Genomic DNA, 22713 nt, shown 5'->3' with positions numbered 1-22713 from the left:
GTAAAGTGTTCCCCTGAGTTCTATGAGCTGCCCTAGCAAATTATGGAACCCAAGAAGAGGGACAGTGGGAACCCCAATTTACAACCAGTCCGTCAGAAGCACAGGTCACAACCTGGGAATTGCAATTCGCAATTGTCACTAACACAAAGGCAGAGCAAGCAGAGAAAGGGAATAAAGCATATAAAAGGTTCTCAACGTGGAGCACTTTCAAAAAATATACTTCCTGGGATCCACCTCAGACTAGTCCTACTGGAACTTATGAGATTAAAATCCTGACACTAAAATTTCTTCAAAAGATTCCCAGCTGATTCCTATAAGCATCCAGGGGTGAGGGCCACTGATATAAACACTAAGGTTAAAAGAGGAGAGAGGAGGCAAAAAGATAAGTGTTATTCATGATTACCAAGTTCTATATTAAAGCCTCACATTTTCCATTTAAACTACACTCTTAAACATAGTACCCTCTACTGGTCAGGAAGGGTATCTATCATTCCTAGGTTTAAGGTACAGAAGAAACCTCCAACTTCCTTATTATTAAAGAGAATACACGTAGAAGCAATTAGTGAACCTTTATTATTTCTACATTTGCTTATTAAGTGTAGTGGGCTGGAGAACACTGTGTTAGCAAAGACAATTCTAAACCTAATCTCAATAGTCAAGAGCAAGGTATCTATTTTAAAAATGTGTAATTGGCCAGGTGCAATGGCTCATGCCTGTAATCCCAGCACTTTGCGGAGGCTGAGGCAGGAGGATCACTAGAGGCCAGGAGTTCAAAACCTGTCTGGGCAATACATAGCGAGACTCCGTCTCTATAAAAAAATAAAAAATTAGCCAGGCGTGGAGGTACACCCCTGTAGTGGAGGTACACCCCTGTACTCCCAGCTACTTGGGAGGCTGAAGTGGGAGAATTGCTTGAGCCTGGTCAGTCTCAGCTGCAGTGAACCATGATCTCGCCACTGTACTCCAGCCTGGGCAACAGTGAGACCTTCTCTCAAAAAAAATTTTTTTAAGTGTACTTGACTTTTCTCAAGGTTTGTCAACTTTAGCAACTACTGACATTTTGAACCAAATGATCTTGGTTGCAGAGTGCAAACTCTGTATGTAGATGGTTTTAGAGTGTTCATAAGTAAGTTTTTTTAAAGACATAGAATGCTACTGTACAAATATAAACTGGGAGTTTTAAATTCATTTCCCTTTAGTGTCTTCAACTAGTTACAAGACCATAAATTGATGCTGATGTTCCATGCATTATAGGATCTTTAGCTGTATTCCTGGCTTCTACCCACTAGATGCCAGTAGCAGCCCACCCCCAAAGTTGTGACTCCAAAAATGTCTCTAGACATTGCCAAATGTTTCAAATCAGTAATTTATCTAATCAAAGATGCTCCCAAGAAATTGATAATCAAAATATACTTTTAATTGTAAAAGACGACCCATTCACTAATGTTCTAAAAATGTAAATTTGTACATACCAACTTCATACAGAACATCTTATGGTGTCTTGTAATATATAAATTAACAAGAAAAAATGAGTTTCACTTTTCTTTAACAGTGTTGCTTGGTAATTACATAATAAGTCTATGAAGTAAAAGTTTGACCTACATCTACCGGTTGCTTTAATTTTTCACTTAAAGACCAGACCAAAATCAAAACTTTGGAACTTCTACTTTTCAACCCTGAATCAAAGAATAGCTATAACCCTAAAATAGCACTGAGACAGTAAATGTTATTCTTATGAGTGTTAATGGACGATACTGATATATCTCATATTGTACTCAATTTGAAGAGTTGCCACTGAAATCAATTAAAAATGTTTATTCTGAAAGATGCTACTACAAAGTTTACAGACTCAAATGCTTATGCTTATTCAAAACTAAGTTTACAGAAAACTTAGAAAACAGGTTGAATTGAAAACTGTAGATCATTTTATAGTATTCATGAGCAACATTTTTTTTAAAGACAAAGGCTATTGTTTTAATATAATTTAAGAGCTTTAACATGATCCCCCTTTAGTGCTTTTAATTGTCACATGGCTGTAAACCAAAGATGCCCCCAAATTTTAAATGATCACTGATGCTACTTGAGCAGAAATTCTCAGGTGTCAGTACTTTTAATGTTGTGTACATCAAATTACAGTACAAAGACGACTATAAACAAGATGCAGCCCTCAGTTTCCGTGAACAGCACACTACTACAGTAAACCGAGTTTATATTCCACCATCAAGTGTGGCTCTCCCATGACTTCACTTTGTGATGGATCTGAAAGCAAACAAAAACAAACATTTTAAAAGACTCTCAAAAAAGAGATAAATTCAATGATTCCGCTTACATGAGAATCCAGAACAGTCAAAACTAACCTAAAGTTATAGAAAACAAACCAGTGATTGCCTGGGGCTGGAGTGGGGTGACTGACTGCAAAGGGACCAAGAGAACTTTGTGAGGCAATGAAAACATTTTACTCCTTTATTTAGGAGACCCGGCTCTATGTTGATTAAAACTCACAGAACTGTTCACTTAAAAACAGGTGTACTCTACTGTATGCCAATAATATCTCAAAATAGCAGATTTAAAAAGAAAAAAGATTGACAAAGTTTTCTTTTTTCAAAGTTCTTAAGTTTTCTAGTGGCTTCCCACATGACTGGAAACAATCTCTTAATTCACAAAAACGTTTTATCTGTATCATCTTCTGATCTGTTGTATACACACAAATGTAAGTAAGAATTCTTAAAAAAGAAAACCTTTAAAAATCGTCACTTTTATGTTTACAGATGAGTCAGACAAAAGTCTTATTTTAACTGTGTTTATAAACCTAAAAGAACTTTTAAAATTATTACCAAGAGTAAGCTTCCTAAAGACAGAGCCTTTTTCTTTGTCCTCTACTCCTCAACATAGGACTAGAAACAGAATAAAAACCTAATGAACTAAATCATAAAATCACTTTGTAAGAATGAATAACCCTGCACATAATAATGACGGCTACCAAGAGGAACAAACAGTTCAGTGAAACCAATGTGGATGTTTCCTCACTGGATCTCCTAAGAGACTGGAGATTAATAAATTGCTGTGTATATAAAAGGCACTCAAAACCTCAACTTAAAAAAAAAGGCAATGCCAACTATTTTTTGACTATATATGTTAGTATTTGTAGAAAGACACGTAGAACAGTCTGGAAGGACAGACTAAACCAAACTAAAACAGTAGGTAATTAGGGAACAAGAAAAATGGGATTGAGGGTCATTACAGAAAATCTAAGTTTCAATGGTAATATTTCAAATTTTTGCACAAAGAATATACTCATTTATGTAACTAAACTTTCTTCCACACCATGCTTTTTAAAGCTTCTTTAATAAAATGCATTTATTAAATAAATCACTTGCACCAAAAGACAGCACATCATGTAAGCAAGGCACTGGCAGGAGACGGGTTTTGCACCTGTTGTACCAAGAGCTCGCCATGAGACTCTGAGTGAGGACTGAGCCTCTGTGAGCTTCCATTTACTCATATTCCAGTTAGGGGATTAGAGTACATGAAAGTCCCCTTCCAGCATTAAGAAAAAGTACATTTTTTATTTTACTAGTGTCCTTATATGTCCTTCCTAATCTTGTAAAATGTACAGGATTAACTTGCCTAAGTACTTCACTGATAAGCAGGCAAAAACGCCATCATCTCCAATACTGTTACAGTCTTTACAAAGTATTTAGATTAACAAGCTACCCTCTGATTACAGACTTAACACTGTGTTTTGTGTCAAAGGTGGTACGAATGTGGTCAACAAGACCTTTAACTATGGATCAAGCACCCTATCAGGTACTGGGAACACAACAGTTAACAAGAAAAAATCTCCAGCTCTCCTGACATGTATATTTAAGTTGGACATATAATAAATAAGAAAAATATCAGATAAGTGTTATGCAAAGAATTAATATAAGGTAGGGTGACAGAGCAGGGACTACTTTAGATTAGGTAGTTGATATGGTTTGGATATTTGTCCCCTCCAAATCTCACGTTGAAATGTGATTCCCAGTGTTGAAGGCGGGCCCTGGAGAGAGGTAACTGGATCATGGCGTTGAATACCTCATGAATGGTTTAGCTCCACCCCCCTGGATAAGTGAGTTCTTGTTCTGAGTTCACACAAGTTCTGGTTGTTTAAAGCTGTGTGGCAGCCCCCTCTCACTCTCTTGCTCCTTCTTGCCATATAATTCACTGGCTCCCCCTTTGTCTTCTGCCACGGTTGTAAGATTCCTGAGGCCCTTACCAGAAGCAGATAGCAGCACTATGCTTCCTGTACAGCCTGAGGAACCATAAGCCAAATTAAATTTTCTTTATAAATTACCCAGCTTCAGGTATTTCTTTACAGCAATGCAAGAATAGACTAACAGTAGTTAACAGAGGACTCTCTGAAAAACTAATACTTAGGTTGGGATCTGAAAAATGAGCGTAAACTATTTGAAGCGGAAAGGAGCAGCTAATTCAGGTCCCTAAGGTGAAGCCCTAAGTTATCCATATATTATGCAGTCACAGTTCCCACAAGAAAAAAACTAGCCCAAATACAGTGGTCTCACTGTGATAAAAATCATCTACCTGGCCGGGCGTGGTGGCTCACACCTGGAATCCCAGCACTTTGGGAGGCTGAGGTGGGTGGACTACCAGAGGTCAGGAGTTTGAGACCAGCCTGACCAAGATGGTGAAACCCTGCCTCTACTAAAATACAAAATTAGGCAGGCGTGGTGGTGGGCACCTGTAATCCCAGCTACTTGGGAGGCTGAGGCAGGAGAATCGCTTGAACCCGGGAGGTTGGAGGTTGCAGTGAGTCGAGATCATGCCACTGCACTCCAGCCTGGGTGACAGAGCAAGACTCTGTCTCAAAAAAAAAAAAAAAAAATCATCTACCTTGCAAACAGGTGATTTTTCCTAATAGCTACCTTAAAGAGACACAAAGAATGAATTTTAAAAGATGCCCACAAGGTAGCAAGTGGCTTATTTTTTATTTTTTTGAGACAGGGTCTCACTCTGTCGCCCAGGCTAGAGAGTACACTGGTATGATCGCTGCTCACTGCGGCCTCAAATTCCTGGGCTCAAGTGATACTCCTGCCTCAGCCTCCCGAGTACCTGGGACTACAGCCACACACCACTATGCCCAATTAATTTTTAAAAACATTTTTGTAGAGACAGGGTCTCATCTTACCCAGGCTGGTCTCAAACTCCTCGGCTAAACTGATCCTCCCACCTCTGCCTCCCAAAGTGCTGGGATTATGGATATGAGCCACCACACCTGGCCAGCTAGTGACCTTTTTTTTTTTTTTTTTTTGAGATGGAGTCTTACTCTGTCGCCCAGGCTGGAGAACAGTGGCGCGATCTCTGCTCACTGGAAGCTCCACCGCCTCCTGGGTTCACGCCATTCTCCTGCCTCAGCCTCCCAAGTAGCTGGGACTACAGGCACCCGCCACCATGCCCGGCTAATTTTTTTGTATTTTTAGTAGAGACAGGGTTTCACTGTGTTCGCCAGGATGGTCTAGATCTCCTGACCTCATGATCCGCCCACCTCAGCCTCCCAAAGTGTTGGGATTACAGGCATGAGCCACCATGCCCGGTCGCTAGTGACCTTTTTAAACATGTAATTCCATCACATTACATCCTTACTTAAAACTGCTCAATGGCCTTCTGCTGCATTCTGAAGAAATTCTAAAACTTCTTTTCGTGGTCTGTAGGCCCTGGTTCATCTGTTCCTTGCTTAGCTTTCTGATCTCAACCTTATTCTATTCTCTACTTTACTCAAAACATGTCAGCTATACGGGCCTTCTTAAAGTGCTGGGAGACAGTTCTCAATTGGTCTCTCCATTCTGCAAGCTGGGAGCAGACGCACTAAACTGCCTTTGTTCTAGGCTATCTTTCCAAAGTCGTTTCGCCTCAGAAGACAAAGCAGCACAGGACAGGCAGGTTGACTGCCAGTTGTAAGGCTGAGGTGGCCTGAACTTGGAGTTCCTTTCCTCTAACATAACACACTCAATGTACAAGGCATCACCTTACCCTCTTCTTAGGTGCCCCGTAGGAAGCGGGGCTAAGGGAACCAAAAGAAATGCTGATACTCTGGCTACGCTACTGCTATGAGTAAGAACTGTCCTTTAGGAATCTCTTGTCTTCTGCTAGCATTCGTGAATTCATGGCAGGTGAACAAGTTAGCTTGAAAGCAGAGTAAGATCTCAAACTGTTCAGAGTTCTTCAGCTGTTCTCAGGTTACAGACCCTGCACATACTGATCTCTTCCGTCTGAAATATTCTCCCTCTACTTCTAGGTCAATGATTTCATGTTTCTTTCAGGAATCAACTTACGTGTTATATTCCCAGAGGTATGTGCCCTCCCAACCCAAAAACATCCTTTTTATTCCTAGAACTATCCAATTGTGTATTTGTGTTAACGTGTTTATCTCCATTTGAAAGCACAGATATTTGTTTTGTTCACAGTTGTATATTCAGAGCCTAGCCCAGTGCCTGACACATAATATTTGACTGACTAGATAAATGTTCCTAAGTCCCTCTCCCTTCCTTTATACAGAATTACAGAAGCAGATTTTTAAATGAATGCTTTTATAACTAAAGACCTGAACTATGTCACCTTAGTAGTTTTAAATAAGGTCTAAGTTCAATGTGAAAGCTGAAGAATCCCAGCTTTTCCTGCATCGAAAGTGCTCCCTCAGGGAAGATTCTGAAAGGAGGCTCGCCAGACTTCTGTTCTGTCCACAGCATTTCCTCCCCGGACATCAGCAGCCAAAGCAAAACTAGTAACACTTAATCCTGTTGGACATTTTTGTTCCTCCTGCACTGCTGGGGCATAGTGAGCAGAGGCAGCATTGGACAGGATTGTATTTATTTATCTTCCTCAGGACCAGAAAAAATAGAGGATGCTGCATGTATTGTTCTTACTCAAATTCATTTACAATTATTCAGGGAATTTTATTTAAAATAACAGATTTGGCCAGGTGCAGTGGCTCACACCTGTAATCCCAGCACTTTGAGAGGCCAAGGCGGGCAGATCACAAGGTAAGGAGTTCGAGACCAGCCTGGCCAACATGGTGAAACCCCGTATCTACTAAAAACAAAAAAATCAGCTGAGTGTGGTGGTGGGCACCTGTAATCCCAGCTACTCGGGAGGCTGAGGCAGGAGAACTGCTTGAACCCGGGAGGCAGAGGTTGCAGTGAGCTGAGACCGCGCCACTGCACTCCAGCCAGGTGACAGCGCAAGACTCCATCTCGGGAAAAAAAAAAAAAAAGACAGATTCCTCTTTCCTATTTATCACCTGTAAAAGTACAAAAATTACGTTTTTTGGGGGCTACTTTTTAAAGAAAGATTTATCTTCCAGTTGTTTACAATGCTAGTCATAATAACCCTAAAATCAAACTAAACAAAAACACCACCAGTCGCATCCCAACAATGTGAATTCTGTTAATAATTATCACTGTTTAAGTTATCCTAGGAATATTAGACTGACGTATTACGCTTGAAGCTCAGGACATGAAGTGAATAACCACCATTACTAGACTGAAATGACTATATACCCTTAGAATTTCATAAATAATTTTCCCTTTTTTTCTTTTTAAGACGGAGTCTTGCTCTGTCACCCAGGCTGGAGTGCATGACACGACCTCGGTTCACTGCAACCTCAGCCTCCCAAGTATCTGGGATTACAGGTGCCTGCCACCATGCCCAGCTAATTTTTATATTTTTAGTAGAGAAGGGTTTCACCATGTTGGCCAGGCTGGTCTCAAACACCTGACCTTAGGTGATCTGCCCACCCCGGCCTCCCAAAGTGCTGGAGTGCTGGGATTACGCGTGAGCCACCGCACCCAGCAAATCTTCACTTTCAAAAACAGTTGAAGAATAGTTACTACCATTAGATTTTATCTTAATGCAATGAAAAAACAAAGTTAACCCAATCAGCTGTAAGTTCCATGAGGACAAGAATTTTGCCTATTCTTTTTGCAGTTGTTTGCCTTTTAAATTACAACGGCTCCATAAAAAGGTGCTGAATGACACTTACCATTAAGAATGTCCTCAAATCCAATAGTCTCATCATTGCCCCTCAAAATATCCAATGAAAGATTTGAGCTTGAAAGAAATGGAAGACGCTGAACCTTTGGGGAAAAGTATGAAGGGACAAGATTAGAAAAAATTAGGGGAAAATGACAGAATACATAGTCTAATTTCATGTTCTTTATTCTGTGTTTGAAATTTCACAAAACCAAATAAAAGATCAATTTAACAAGGGGAAAAAAACACTAGTTCATATTTTAGACACAAACTAAGTTGTAAAGACACTGAAATTATACTTTTCATTAACACTTAATAATCCTACCTGGTATGCATGTATTTTGAGGCTTTGCTTCCACTCAGGAAAACTACGGCACATACCATGTGATGAAACGCAAAATCCCAGAGCTTAACATCACGCCTCATTCCTGATATATGTGGGATGATCAAATTCCTGAAGAAAAGTCCAACTCAATAGGTTGCCTAGGCTGGTCTCAAACTCCTGGGCTCTAGTGATCCTCCCACTAAAACTGGGATTACAGGTCCATGTCACCAAACCAGCTAATACAGATAATTTTAGATATTGCCAAAGACTACCAAAACAGGTGGTCTTTGACTAAATGATATTAGCATTTAAAAATAATCACACCTTTAGAATCTAAGAGGGCAGTTTCTCACATTTCTCCCCCCTCCACAAAATGTATCCAGACTAAATATATTATTTTCAATTACTAATGTCCTATAGAGATATTTAAAATCTTTATAGTGTGGAAAAATTTCTCTAGATTGTCAAACCAAAAAAAAAAAAAAAAGGAAGTGGGAGGAAAGAGGAGGAAGAGGAAGAAACAAAAATAGGAACCTGTAAATTAAACCAGACAGCAAGGGGTCTTGTAGTTAGATCAGAGGTACAGTCCTAAGAATGCATCAAAAGCAGGGAGGAGCAGGCAGCTGTCATACATCTTGACAACCCAAAACTGCGAAAGTATAGAGATAAGAAAAAAAAAGAATTCTGGGCAAAGATATTTAGATCAAATCGTATTAAAAACTTAAGTCCAAAATTTGAGCAATCTGTAGTTGAAATCTGAGTAAGAGGAAAATAAAAAGGGAAGCTAACAATTTTGTGCCAAATGTAATTTCATTTAACCTTCAGAATAATCCTATGCTACTCTTACTGTTCTCATTTCGCATTAAATTAAAAAATCTGAGGTTCAGAAAGTTCTCCAACTTACTCAAGTTCTTAAGACTAGTAGATGGATAAGCCAAGATTCAGCCTTAGATTGCTCTGACTTAAAACCATGCTTTTTAAGAGCTTTATCTTTGGAAAACAAGCAGCTTCCAGAATGACTTAGCCAAATACAATTGATGGCATTAGCAGAATTTATCTTATTATTATTTTTTTTGGAGATGGAGTTTTGCTCTTGTCGCCCAGGCTGGAGTGCAATGGTGTGATTCTGGCTCACTGCAACCTCTGCCTCCTGGGTTCAAGCAATTCTCCTGCTTCAGCCTCCCGAGTAGCTGGGATTACGGGTGTGTACCACCACGCCCAGCTGATTTTTGTACTTTTAGTAGAGATGGGGTTTCAACATGTTGGTCAGGCTGGTCTCAAACTCTTGACCTCAGGTGATCCACCCTGCCTTGGCCTCCCAAAGTGCTGGGATTACAGGCATGAGCCAGCCACCCCCGATGGCCAACAGAATTTATTGAAAAAGACAATTTAGCTCGGTCAGAGAAAGGAATCCACACCAGTAGGAGAAATGTGTGCAAATGCCTAACAGTGAAAGAACCTAATGAATTAGGAAACTGCAAGTCGTTTAAGAGGATATGAAGTGTGGTGGGAAGCAAGAAGCCAATTCATGGACAGGGCCACACTAAGGCGCTGGGTTTTATTTTTACTTTGAGGGTAAAGTGAGGAGAGTGACATAATCAAATCTGTGTTTTACAAAGATTATTCTGACTAGAGTGTTAACAAGGATTGGAAGGGCAGCAGGGATGAGTGCTGCAGTAATCCAGATGAAGTCTGGCAGGGGCAAGAACTAACGTAGTAGCAATGGTGGGGAGAACAAGTAATAAACTGAATAAATGATTTTGGGGAACAGGGGAGGAGGTTAGGATGGGTGCTAGGTGACATAACCAAGGCTAATTATCTAATTTCTGCCTTAGGCAGAACCTATTCATATGGGATAAGGAGTATGTGGGGGATTATGAGTTATTCTGTACTTGTCCATGTAAAACTGGAGATGCCTGTGGGACTTCCAATTGGAAAAGTTTATAGGTTTATAGCTAATGAAAATTGTAACTTGGGGGTCATCAACATATTTTATGTTTTGAGATGGAGTCTCACCCTGTCACCCAGGCTGTAGTGCAGTGGCATGATCTCAGCTCACTGCAACCTCCAACTCTTGGGCTCAAATGATCCTCCCACCTCAGCTGCCTGAGCAGCTGGGACTATAGGTGTGCACCACCAAGGCTGGCACATTTGTTCTATTTTTTTTGTAGAGATGGGGTTTCGCCATGTTGCCCAGGCTGGTCTCGAAGGCCTGAGCTCGAGCGGTCCACCCACCTTGGCCTCCCAAAGTGCTGGGATCACAGGCTTGAGGCACCAGGCCCAGTTGGAATCATCAACATATAATTGATAACTAAAGTCACAAGTAGGAAACAGGGTGAGGAAAGAACTAGAGATGGGGCACTAACAAAACTGGCATTTTAGGAAACAGACAAAACAAATGGAACCTACACAGAGACACCTGAGAATAAGGATTCAGAAAGAAGGACATCAGGAAAGTGTGGTGTTCTAAAAGCCAAGGAGGTGGGAGGATAGCTTGAGGCCAGGACTTTAAGACCAGCCTAGGCAACGTAGCAAGAGCCCGGTTCTACAAATAATAATAATAATGTTAAAAACTAGCCAGGCAAGGTAGCGTGTGACTGTAGTCCCTGCTACTCAGGAGACTGAAGCAAAAGGATTGCTTGAGCCCAGGAGTTCGAGGCTGCAGTGAGCTATGATCATACCACTGCACTCCAGCCTGGATGACAGAATGAGACCGTCTCAAAAAAATAAATACAAAGTAAAAAAGTAAAAGCCAAGGGAAAGAGGAAGAAGCCATTATTAGTGTCAAATACTACAGGGAGATCAAGTAAAGTGAAGGTAAACATGTCCACATTGATCAGGAGCAGCTTCATTGGTGTCATGGGAGACAGAAATAGTGGGTTAAATAAATAGGAAGGAAAGGAGTACAGAAAGCAAATGTCGACAACTTTTCAAGAAGCAAAAGCACACACAATGAGAGACAAGTTACTATAAAGGAATTTGAAATTGATACAATTTTTTTTTGTTTTAAAAGACAACAGAGGTTACAATGCTACTGCTGAGACAGGGCAAGCAGAGAGGTTGAAGATACCAGCTTTAGAAAGGATCACTGATAAAGGGATTTTCCTGAATATAACAGGATATTATCCAAAGCACAGGTAGGAGGGCAGTTCTTAAAAAACTGGAAGGCTATTTTCCAAGTACTTGTTCCTTAGCAACAGTTATAACCAACTATATACAAATTGTATACTTGACACCTCCACTTGGATATTCTTACAGGGATCTCAAATTCAATGTAATCCCTTAAAAAAAAAAACAAAAAAAACAGAAAAACATGAAAGCAGATGCAGTTAGTTTTCAGACACCAAGCCTGTAATTTGAAGTTTTCCATTTAGTGACTTCTTTTTTCCCTCTATGAAGTAGAAATCAAGGTTATATCCTAAAAAGGGAGAGGGAAGTAGAATAGGTTGTAAGGTAGATAAGGTATAAATAGCTGTTATGAAAACAGAAGAGTCCTCATGAATGATATCTACACATATGTAACAGAGATCCATCAACTCACCTGCTGCACTGCCTTGAATTCCATCTGTAATTTTAGTGGAGCAAACAGACCCTGAATGTTTCTCAGTGTGGAAAAATTCATTTTATCTTGGTTGAGCTGGAACTACAAAAGACAATGTAATTTTAAACATTACACTCAATACTCTGCTTTCAAAATAATTAGCAAGTGGCATATATATAACACAATAGTTAGATGAAGAATTTTAATATCCATACCTGTAATAAAAACTAAGTATTTCTAGTAATTTTTTCTGATAAAGTTTAGACCACGTATGTCTATATTTTATTTAGCATGCAGGTGTAGTTTTACAAGTGTAAAATTACTACCAAAATTCCAAATGTATAAACGTAATAAATTAAGGAATGTGTCTCCTATTTCAAGAGTACATTTACAATACATAATCATATTTTTAGTGCTTTTGATTAGAAGTACTGCAAAACTAGCAAAGGCATAATTTGAGATCCAGAAAATGTCACATGCACTGACAAAAACAGTTAACTTCTAAGTGTGAAGGTATATATTTAAAAGAATTCAGCAAAAGAAATAATCCAACCACTAAATCATCCAGTTAATTAAACTATAAACTTCACTTATTTTTGGCATTTGCCTCGGGGAAAAACAAACATCTCTCAAAAGTGTATTCAATTTGTACTGGGTAATAGTAATTTTTTTTCCTGGAATCATACTTTTACTAAGTACTGACATTACACTTAGGGAACTTTGACGATAACTTAATGTATTTCAGGCAAAATGAATCAACTTGACTCATGGATTCTAAAACAGTTTCCAAAAATGGCTCCTAAGGATAGTGAATGTGATATGCAAACACTGTAACAAAGATTTGTCTGAGCTAAGGTGACTATAATGAGGTAAAGTCACTTCTTGTCATTATTTTTTATTATATGCTACTCTCTTGATAACACTGTCTTCTGATAGTAATAAAAGAGGTAATTTTAGTCAAAAATATATTGAGAGATTAGCACCTACTTGGGATATGACGATGAAGTTTGAAAGTAAGGTGACTATCAAAATGCTTTTTAATTACTTTAGCTTGACAGAGCAAATTTTGACAGATGGTCCTTAGGGAAAACCTGCAGTATTTTATTATGGGTATATGATCTGAAGTTCTAAGTGAAGGGTTTGCTTTAAATATTGGTCTATCCTCATAATACAATTTTATTTTAAGAGACAGGTCTTGCTATGTGGCTGGAGCGCAGTGGCTATTCACAGGCACGATCATAGAGCACTACAGCCTGGAATTACCAGGCCCAAGCAATCCTCTGCCTCAGCCTCCCACGCAGCTGGGACTACAGGCACACCCCACCACACCCAGCAGTAAATGTAATTTTATGTATAAAAATTCAAAATTCAATGTATGTAAATTTTGATGAATACAGCCATCTTATAATGTGATATTAATACTATAATTATCAATCAACATGTTAAGTTAGCAACCATGTGCAAAATCAGGCTCTGTGGCAACACACAACACAACAAAACTGAACAGTCTACCTTGGAGAAGATTATAATCCAGTTTGGAAGACATGATGTATAGATCTGGGCTTCTCAACCCTCCACACTACTGATTTCTTGGGCCAGATAATTCTTCACTGTGGCGGGCTGTCCTGGGCACTGTAGGATGTTTGGCAGCATCCCTGGCCCCTACCCAATAGATGCCAGTATTACATCTCCCCACCCCCACCACACCACTGGTGACAACCTAAAATGTCCTCAGACTTTGCCAACTGTTTCCTCTTGGGGGCAGGAGGACGATCCTCCCCTAGTTGAGAACCACTGGTACAAAGGATGATGGTCATCTTCCCTTACTATCACCACTCAAGCTCCCAATCATGCAGAGCTACTAGAGGCCAGCAATATGCCAAGGATGGGCTATTACTAACTCCAGATGAGAAGACTAAGGCTTAAAGAAAATCAAGCAATATGCCCCAAGTTTACTTAGCAAAGTGGAATGCCCAAATAGTTCCACTACACAATCCATGCTAAAGGATTTATAATAGTAAGTGTCACATAAACAGTGAGACTGCCATTAGCTTGCTAAATGATTAAAGAAGAGACACAGTAGATATAAGTCAAGTCTCAAAAAGATCTCTGAAGTTTCTAGATTCTTCACAGTTCCGGCCAGTCTCACTCAGATTTGTCAGTTTCTCTTAACATGTACTGCTTAGAACTAAAGCAATATTCCAAATCTAATAGTCAGACTAATATACAGGAAAACAAAATAATCTCTCTTGATTTGAGCCCCATCTTATTAACAAAGCCCAAGACTGCATTAACCTTTCTTTTTAGTAACTAATGTAATCTACTGGCTTATACTGAGTATACAGCCAATTAAAATAGTCAAGTTTTACACAGCAAGTCACTTTACCCTGCCCAAAGGTGTAGAATTCATTTTTCGAATCCAAATGCAGAACTTCACACTCACCTCTATAAATGTTTTTCTTAAATTTTGGTCTAGACTTTGGTCTATTTTATCATCATGATATAGTTCAATTATTCACCAGAATGAACTATCCTTCTCAATCTTTTTTCCAAAAACCTGATATACATTCTTTCTTTGGTTGCCCACAAGTCCTTGAAAAATACTTATCCCTCCTCTGTGTCCATCTGAGTACCTAAGATGTAGACAGAGGCCAAAAAGCCCTATCGAAATATTCCCTCCAAACTGACTATTCTTTAATCACTGTTCTCTGGGTAGTCATCAGCCTCATATATTTTACCCCACACTACTTTCACTTGGTTCATAATCCACCATATAATCCTCAATCTTATCCCTTGTCAGGTAATTTGATCCCTTGACTGACCTATATGGCAATTTAGTAAAAGAACGAACTAAAATTAATTTGCGGAGTTCATTCAGATGCTGACGATCACCGCTTAAACTTTATTAAATGCTCACAGCTCACTCAACAGTCCACGTAAGAAATGGTTTCAGGGATCAGTGTTATCACAGACAATCTTGTTTTTCAGTAAGATCCTTTATACAAAAGTGGAATATGTATCCATCTACAAGCAATGATCATTTCTCCCATTAGTTCTCAAAGATGATCAACTGTGCTTTTATAATCATACTTACATACTTTTAAGTATACTCTGGGTTGTCAACTTCTGCACCTGAAACCTGAATTCACTTAAATCGACTAGGAACTTTTTAATTTTTCTCATCTAATTTGAACTTCAATTTCACAATTACATTTTGTTCTACTCTTTCTTATAGGAAGATCTATCCTCTTATTAGAAAGTAAAAGAAACAAACAAACAAAAAATACAGACCAGTTTTCTGTTACCTAATGACTGCATCACCTTCCCCAAATAGTCAGAAACTTTTCTTCTTCCTCTAAATGTTTATTTAAGAATCCATTAAGTTGTGTTTTGGACATGTATACATGCTATCCTCTCTTTAGGAGTAAACTTTCTCATCTAAAACTCTTCAAAAGTCCCTCCTCTTCTATAACGCCTTCCAAAAAAGCCCTAAGCACAGGTGACTGTCCCATCCTTGGTCTTCTCTAGCATTTTACGAAGTCTTCTCCTACCCACTGCTTGTCTTCCTCATTAAATTTTAAGTTATTTAAGGATGGGGATTACGTCATATTCATCGAAGTACCTACTGTGCCTAGTGGCTGTGTCCTACAGTAACTCGGAAATGCAGGACTTGAGAAAGAGGTCAAAACTAGAGATATGAACTTGGAAGTCAAGAGCAAAAATGGTAGGAAAAAATATAAAAGAAACAGCATTATTAAAAGAGAAAATTCCTGTGAGAGGAATGGAGAAGTGGATCACCCTTTGGAGATATACATTAAAAACGCAGGGAAGGATGCATAGAAAGGGAGCTTCAGAAGAGCAGTATAATTTTTAAGTCTATCCTACAAGGGGTTTGAAAATAAGGCCCCATATTCTTCATGGGCAAATCCTCAGTACCAAAATTGCTTTAACAAAATGAAACCAATATTACTAAAAGTATTTATCTATTGGAAGATAAAAATAAGGACACAATAATATACTTACATTTTTTTCTGATAATTCAAGAGGATGACTAGGCAAAAGTTCATTTTTCACACAAGAAAAACTGAAAGGAAATTAAAAAAAAAAAAAACATTTAAAGGAGATTAAATATCACTCAATACCCACAGCTCAAAATCGTATCTATAAAGGGATGGCATGAGAGAGTTTTTTGGGGTAACAAAGCTGTTCTGTATCTTGACTGTGGTGACAGTCATACAAATTGATAAATGTGCTAAAAATTCATAGACCCATAAACCAAAAGGAAAAAAAAAAAGTACTATATGATAATTTAAGAATGTATCCATTATAGACATTGGTGGTCAAGACTTCAATCACTAGGGAAAACCTGCCAAAATCTGGTGCTACATCTAGAAGAAATTTAATGAATGTATGTTTATTCCTCAAAATAAGATAATAGACTATTATTAGGCCTATTTTATCTATAAGGACACCGAGGCATTCACTATGTGATTTGTCCAAAGGCACACATCTAGTAAATAGCAGAGTCAGGATCCAAACCCAGGCCGACTGAATCCAGAGTTTAATCTCTCAACTGCTATGTTCTAGCGCCTCCCAAAGAAAAGCAAATTACTCTAATAGTTAAGACAAGAAGGCAAATGGCTAAGTTGTCAGTAGTAAAAAAATAAATAAAAAGAATCCTACCAAATCATGCTAATGGGCACCACTGTCTAGGAGGATGCCCTACGTTGAGAACCTACTACTTTGATGAGATACTTCTTCCACCACAGAAAATATCTAAGCCTCTTCCCCTCTGCACCCCACGTAAGGTATATTACTTGCCATCTGCCAACTAAATACACACGTATAGCCTATCGAAATACTTAAAGAATATTGTGAAAAATAATTCACAGAAACATAACAAAATCAAAGTCATAATTCCCCCATATACCCTTTCCGAAGAAGATCATGACTTTCAAAAGGTCCACTCGCTGAAAGTTCAGTAACTGGAATACTGTCCTTCAGCTCAGATCCAAGTCCCCTGGCATTCTACAACACAAATAAAAAACATTATTAAATAGAAAAAAATTTAAACACACACCTAAGCAGCTATGTCAAAAATATTGTTTAAGTAGGAGACAGAAAAGTAAGAGTCCCTCAAAGAGTCCACAGACTAGACAATTACGGCAAGCCTTAAACATTATGATATGATAGAGACACACATGGTACAATGCAATAACAAATGTAAGAGTGGGAAGGATTCCCGAGGTGATCTCTGAATGCTGTCAGTTTGAAAGGCATTCCAGGAAAAAATAACATGAATAAAGCTATGAAAATATAAATGAACACACTTCAGGCAGTTTGAGATGACTGGCTAAATGTATGTTTCCAGTGAGGCAGAAGTAAAGGCTGATGAAATACAAAAGTGCAATGTCTTACATGCAAAGAAATGTGGGTTTTATTCCGAAACCGACAGCCTCTGAAAGGTTATGGCATGACTGAATTTGTTTCCACTGGAAAAACCTCTCCCTTAGGTTAGAGTGTTTAACACAGAATAAAAAAGTTGAGGACAGCATCCTCAGGAACACTATTCCTTGAAGACAAGAAAGAACAACAAAGAAATGGGATTAACAGACAGGATGGCTAAACAAAAGTAGTCAGAGAAGCTGGGGAAAAAAGGGAATTTCAGAAAATGTTTGGTTTCTATATGAAGATGGCACTACCTATAAAAACTATGTGTATCTAATCAGGATAGTATAAAACGAAACAAAAAAGACAGTGCATTTGGTATGGCGTATTATTACCCTACACTCCTGTGAAATGCACAATCACCAGATATTTATTAGCCGTCTATTATGTGTCAGGTACTCCGCTAGATACTGAAGATACATGTCTACCTCCCAGGGCTTCATCTTATGAAGATACATTAAACAAGCAAAGAAAACATGGTGTTACAACCGGCAAAGCATGAGATGCTAACTTTATTTATTTATTTACTTTTTCAGATAGGGTCTTGCTCTATCATCCAGGCTGGAATACAGTCGAGCAATCACGGTTAACTGCAGCCTAGACTTCCCGGGTTCAAGCAATCCTCCTGCCTCAGCCTCTCAAGTAGCTGGGACTACAAGCATGCAACACCACGCCTGGCTAATTTTTTTATTTTTTGTGGCGATAAGGTCTCAACGATGCTGGCCAGGCTAGTCTTGAACTCCTGTGCTCAAGCGATCTTCCTGCCTCAGCACCCCACAAAGTGCCGGAATTACAGGTGTCAGCTGCCATGCATGGCCCAAGATGCTAACTTTAAATCACTTGTTGCTCAAGTCCAATATCCCTGCGATTCTGTAGAAAAATGTAAAACAGCTACAGGTAGTTTAGTATCAAATTTTATATTATTCTAGGAGAAAATATTGTGAGAAGTCAGCTTTGAACTATTTCTGAATTCGTTTGTGTATCTGGTTTGGTCAGGTATTTTATCCTTTTCAGGGTTTCCTCATTACACCACTCTTGCCTAGCCTATCACGCAAGGATAACTTCAACAGCATTCTACTGGGTCTTGTTGCCTTTAGACTCACCCATTTTCCAGTTCTGCATATCAAGGTTTTCCTCAAGCACAAAACCTCCTCCAACAAAACTGCTATAAAATCTTTGCTGGCTCATCAATGTGTGAAGCACAAAGTTCAGACTCCTTAGCCTGGACCTAAAGAACCTGCATAATTGGTTCCAACTCCCCTACATACAAGAAGCCATGGTGGACAAGGAAAAGAATCTGGACTCCAGTGTGGACTGTCACTAACCTACTTTGTGACTGCCAGCAAAGCACCAACCTCTCTGGCCTTGTTTACTCATCTGCACCAAGGAGCTGAACTCCTACCAGGACTACACATGCTCCTTGATTTATGATGGGGTTAATTCCCAATAAACCCATCTTAAATGGAAAATATCAAAAGTCAAAAACACATTTAACACACCCAACCTACTAAATATCACGCTTTAGCCTAGCCTACCTTAAACGTGCTCAGAACACTTACACTAGCCTACAGTCGGCCAAAATCATCTAACACAAAGCCTACTTTATTAAAAAGTATTGGGTTATTTCATGTAATTTATTGAATACTGTACTGAAAGTGAAAAACAGAATGGCTGCATGGGTACTCAAATATGGCCTCTACTGACTGTGTATGGATTTCACACCACCATAAAGTCAGAAGATTGTTGAACCACCACAGGTTGGGGACCTGCAGCAGAGCCGTGTGATTGTTGCTTTTCAAATGTATCTTCTATTACTTCCCTATATGAACATTCTCCTCCTTCTGGACTGCTTTATTGTAAAGTGACAGAAGGTTTCAATGCACAAAGGAAAGGTGAATTCTGACTTCTGGATTATCGTCATTTTTTCCAATTTCCTTCTGTAAAATATCAGGATTAGTACTCACTGTTTCTAATAAAGGAAGGAGCCGAGAAAGGCAAATCTACAAAAACCTAACTATTAGTTACATTTGAGAGTGCCTATAAAACTTTTTAAACAATGATTAGCAGTATTTACCAACAGAAACTTTCTAGATTTGGATGGATGGCCTACCAGCACTACCGATATCAGAGTCTGTGGCAATGGTGACTCAGTATTCTTCTCAAATATTACAATTTCTAAGTTAAAAAGAAAGAGAAAGTGGTGGGGAGGAGAGGGAGGGAGGAGATGTACTAACAATAATGACAAACGGAGAATAGCAACTGTCTGGTTTTTTCCCCCTCTAACACCTAGCACACTACAAGCTCTCAAAAAAGTTTGTAGAGCAAAGCTGCATTACACAAATGCGACCTACAGTTGTGGGTTGGTTACCAGGCAGTTACAAGGGCGGGAACTGGGGGAGATGAGGAGTCTGAGGACTCTGGGCTCTCAGAGGTTACCCCTCAAGGAAAGGGTCGGCGGCGCCACCCCACAGAACGTTGCACTTTCGCGGCTGCCTTTTCCACTTCTGCGCCAAGTAAGGGGAGGAGGTCTGGGCCTGCTGGGGTCTAAGGGATGGAAGGGCGCAAACCGAGCTAAGAGGAGCAGGATGAAGCCGAACCGCTGCTAGTGGGACCAGTGCCGCAGCCGGGTCCCGGCGACAGTCACGACCCACCCAAACCCCGTGACTCGACAGATTATGGCGCCCCAGGGCCGGCCTCAGCCCCACGCTGCCGCCGCCGCCGCCACCCGGGGACGGGTTGAGAGGCTACTGCGTGTTTCTGCCGAGCCACGGTCCCGAGCCCGCGTGGAACTCCGGCCGCCCGGGTACCCACTCACCATCTTCAGCAGCTCTGCGAACAGCCTCTCTGCCCAGTTACCGTCAGTCGACCCCGCTGCTCACTTCCGTTTCCGAGGGCTGCCCCCCCACATCCGCCGGAAGTGCGTCCGTCCGGGCGAGGAAGGAAGGAGGGCGCGGGACGCTGGAGGGAGCTGCGAGGGGCCGAGGCTCCCACGCTTGCAATCCCCAGGGACCGAGGGCCAAGGGCGCAGTAAGGGTGTGGGCTGGGAGGAGGGAGGGGTCGGGACGAGACGTGCCTGAGGGGAGGGAAGACACGGACTCTCGTTTATTAATAAACATCTACCGTCTGTACGGCATTTTAAGATGTGCAGTGTGCTTTTTGTAGGTACATCGCCTTATTTAACACAAAACCTCTCTGAGGTAGCTATTACATTTCACAGAAGGGTAAACGAGGCATAGGTGATTTGAATGATTTGCTTGAGATCGTTTGGCTAATGAAGCAAAATTGGGACACAAGGCTTTTGTCATTTTTAAAATACGTATTATTCTGGTATGTTCCGAACCCTGTGCTGAGGCTAGGAATACAAAAAAGGACCAGGCTGGTGTGGCCTCTGGGCTAGAGGAGCATGGGTACTCCGGGGGCTGGAGGGGAGGGAAGGGATGATAGAGACTACAAATTAAGTAAATGTGATCATGACCGACTTGTGTTGGGCTCTTTGAACTGCATATCAACACAATTCTAAGTGCTTACATCCTTTATCGCCTTTAATCTTTTCAATAACCTTACAAGTACAATTGACAGGTGAAGAAACCGAGACATGAAGAGGTTAAATAAATAGGCCTAAAGACGTATTTATGAGTCTAGAATCCATGGTCATAACCCTACACTGTATTGTTCATACTGTATTGTTCAAATATAATGTAATAAAACAGACTTATAGTCTGCTACCACAGGATGGAGACACCTTAAGGAATCTTTGGACTGATAGCCAAAGGATAAGAGCGAACTAGTTTGGGGTAGTAGGGTATTTAAAACAACATTACGTGCAGATCTGCTTGTACAAAAACGGTACTGGAAAAAAGGCCTAAGTCTGGCTAAAGTTCAGAAAGTAAAGTGGAGAGTACTGTGAGATGAGGTTGTAAGTAGATGGAGGCAAGTGGTTTTTTTTGTTGTTTTTGTTTGTTTGTTTGTTTTAAATAATGGTAGAGTTTAGCTGTGTTGCCCAGGCCTGCGTTGAACTCCTGGGCTCAAGCGATTATCCTGCTGCAGCCTCCCGAGTAGTTGGAACTACAGGCATGCATCATGGGACCTAGCTACAAGTTTTTTACGCAGCCTTTGTAGGCAAGATTAAGGGTGAGGCTTTGTCTTTAAAAAGCCGTGGAAGGATTTGAGAGAGAGAGGGAAATTATAAGGCCATGTATGTTATGTATATCCACGGCCGTGATCATACGACTTTGGAGTTCCAGATGTTAAGTGTTCTGCCCTGCCGTCCTTTAGGTGTCTTCTGGTCCTTCAAAATAACCATGTTATTAATCCTGAGATTTGAGTTGGAGTGTTTCGTTTGCATCTTTTTTCTTTCAGTTCCACCTAATGAGAAATTGTAAAACTGCGAATCGTTTTTTAAAAATCATTTTAACGTTTGCTGATTGCTCACAGTTCAATGAATATGTATTGAACATTTGCTTGATATACTAGATTCTGGAGCTATAAAGAAGAAAAGGACATTTTCCTGTACCTGAGATGCTTCTATTTTCCTGGGGAAATAGACATGTAAACAGATACTTAAAATGCAGCATGGGCCTGGTGCAGTGGCTCATGCCTGTAATCCTAGCACTTTGGGAGCCCAAGGCAGGCAGATCACTTGAAGTCAGGAGTTCAACACCAGCCTGGCCAACATGGCAAAAGCCCATCTCTACTAAAGATACAAAAAAAAAAAAAAAAAAATTAGCCAGACATTGTGGTGCATGCCAGTAGTTCCAGCTATTCAGGAGACTGAGGCAGGAGAGTCGCTTGAACCCGAGAGGTAGAGGTTGCAGTGAGCAGAGATTGTGCCACTGCACTCCAGCCTGGGTGACACGGCAAGATTCCATCTCAAATAATAATAAAATAAAATAATAAAATACAGTATGATAAATGCTTAATAGAGAAAGAGGCTAACCCAGAACATTGTTGGGAACAGGAGAAAATGGCATTCACGGAAGAAGAATGTGGAAAGGCAAGAGATTTGTGAAAAGTCATGCTGTTATCTGAGTAATGGCAAACATTTCCCTGTGGCTGGAGCTGTGGGTGAGCAGGTGGAGCAAAATGAGATGAGGTTGGAGGGACAGGTTGGGGCCAAAATGAAGGGCCTTGTGTGGCATGCTGACGTTTAGGGCTTTTTCTTACAGACAACAGGAGATAATGGAGGTCTTTTCACAAACATTTGGCATTAAAAAAAAAAAATTCTGGTGGCAGCATGAAGGACAGACTAAGATTAGGAGAAAGTAGGAACCAGGATACCATTTAAGCCACTAATGGTACACTAAGGTAGTGTCACATATTGGAAAGGTTTTGAAAAGGAGGAAAAAGCAGGAGTGAACCTGAGAAATACTAGACT

General features: G+C 40.1%; 1 protein-coding gene across 1 annotated transcript; it reads right to left on the bottom strand.

Annotated features, from left to right (window-relative positions):
• Window positions 1-1395: 1395 nt before the first annotated feature.
• Window positions 1396-20334, bottom strand: POMP (proteasome maturation protein). The gene is made up of 6 exons (XM_009191696.3): window positions 20155-20334; window positions 16822-16919; window positions 15915-15975; window positions 11892-11993; window positions 8036-8129; window positions 1396-2259 (listed from the first exon to the last, which is right to left on the bottom strand). Exons 1-6 carry the CDS (start codon window positions 20155-20157, stop codon window positions 2192-2194), a joined length of 426 nt encoding a protein of 141 aa, XP_009189960.2. The 5' UTR covers window positions 20158-20334; the 3' UTR covers window positions 1396-2191.
• Window positions 20335-22713: the final 2379 nt, after the last annotated feature.

This window comes from Papio anubis, chromosome 15 (assembly GCF_008728515.1).
Source record: "Papio anubis isolate 15944 chromosome 15, Panubis1.0, whole genome shotgun sequence".
Taxonomy (NCBI): domain Eukaryota; kingdom Metazoa; phylum Chordata; class Mammalia; order Primates; family Cercopithecidae; genus Papio; species Papio anubis.
The sequence above is the reverse complement of the archived record's forward strand: the minus strand, read 5'-3'. Positions and strand labels throughout refer to the sequence as shown.

Bases quoted from the DNA above. Each gene is read 5' to 3' on its own strand.
- POMP (XM_009191696.3), bottom strand. The intron at 11,994-15,914 runs GTAAGTATATTA...TGTCTTTTGTAG, and splicing joins TTGAATTATCAGAAAAAAAT to TTCCAGCTCAACCAAGATAA. The intron at 2,260-8,035 runs GTAAGTGTCATT...GTTTGCTTTCAG, and splicing joins ATTTGAGGACATTCTTAATG to ATCCATCACAAAGTGAAGTC.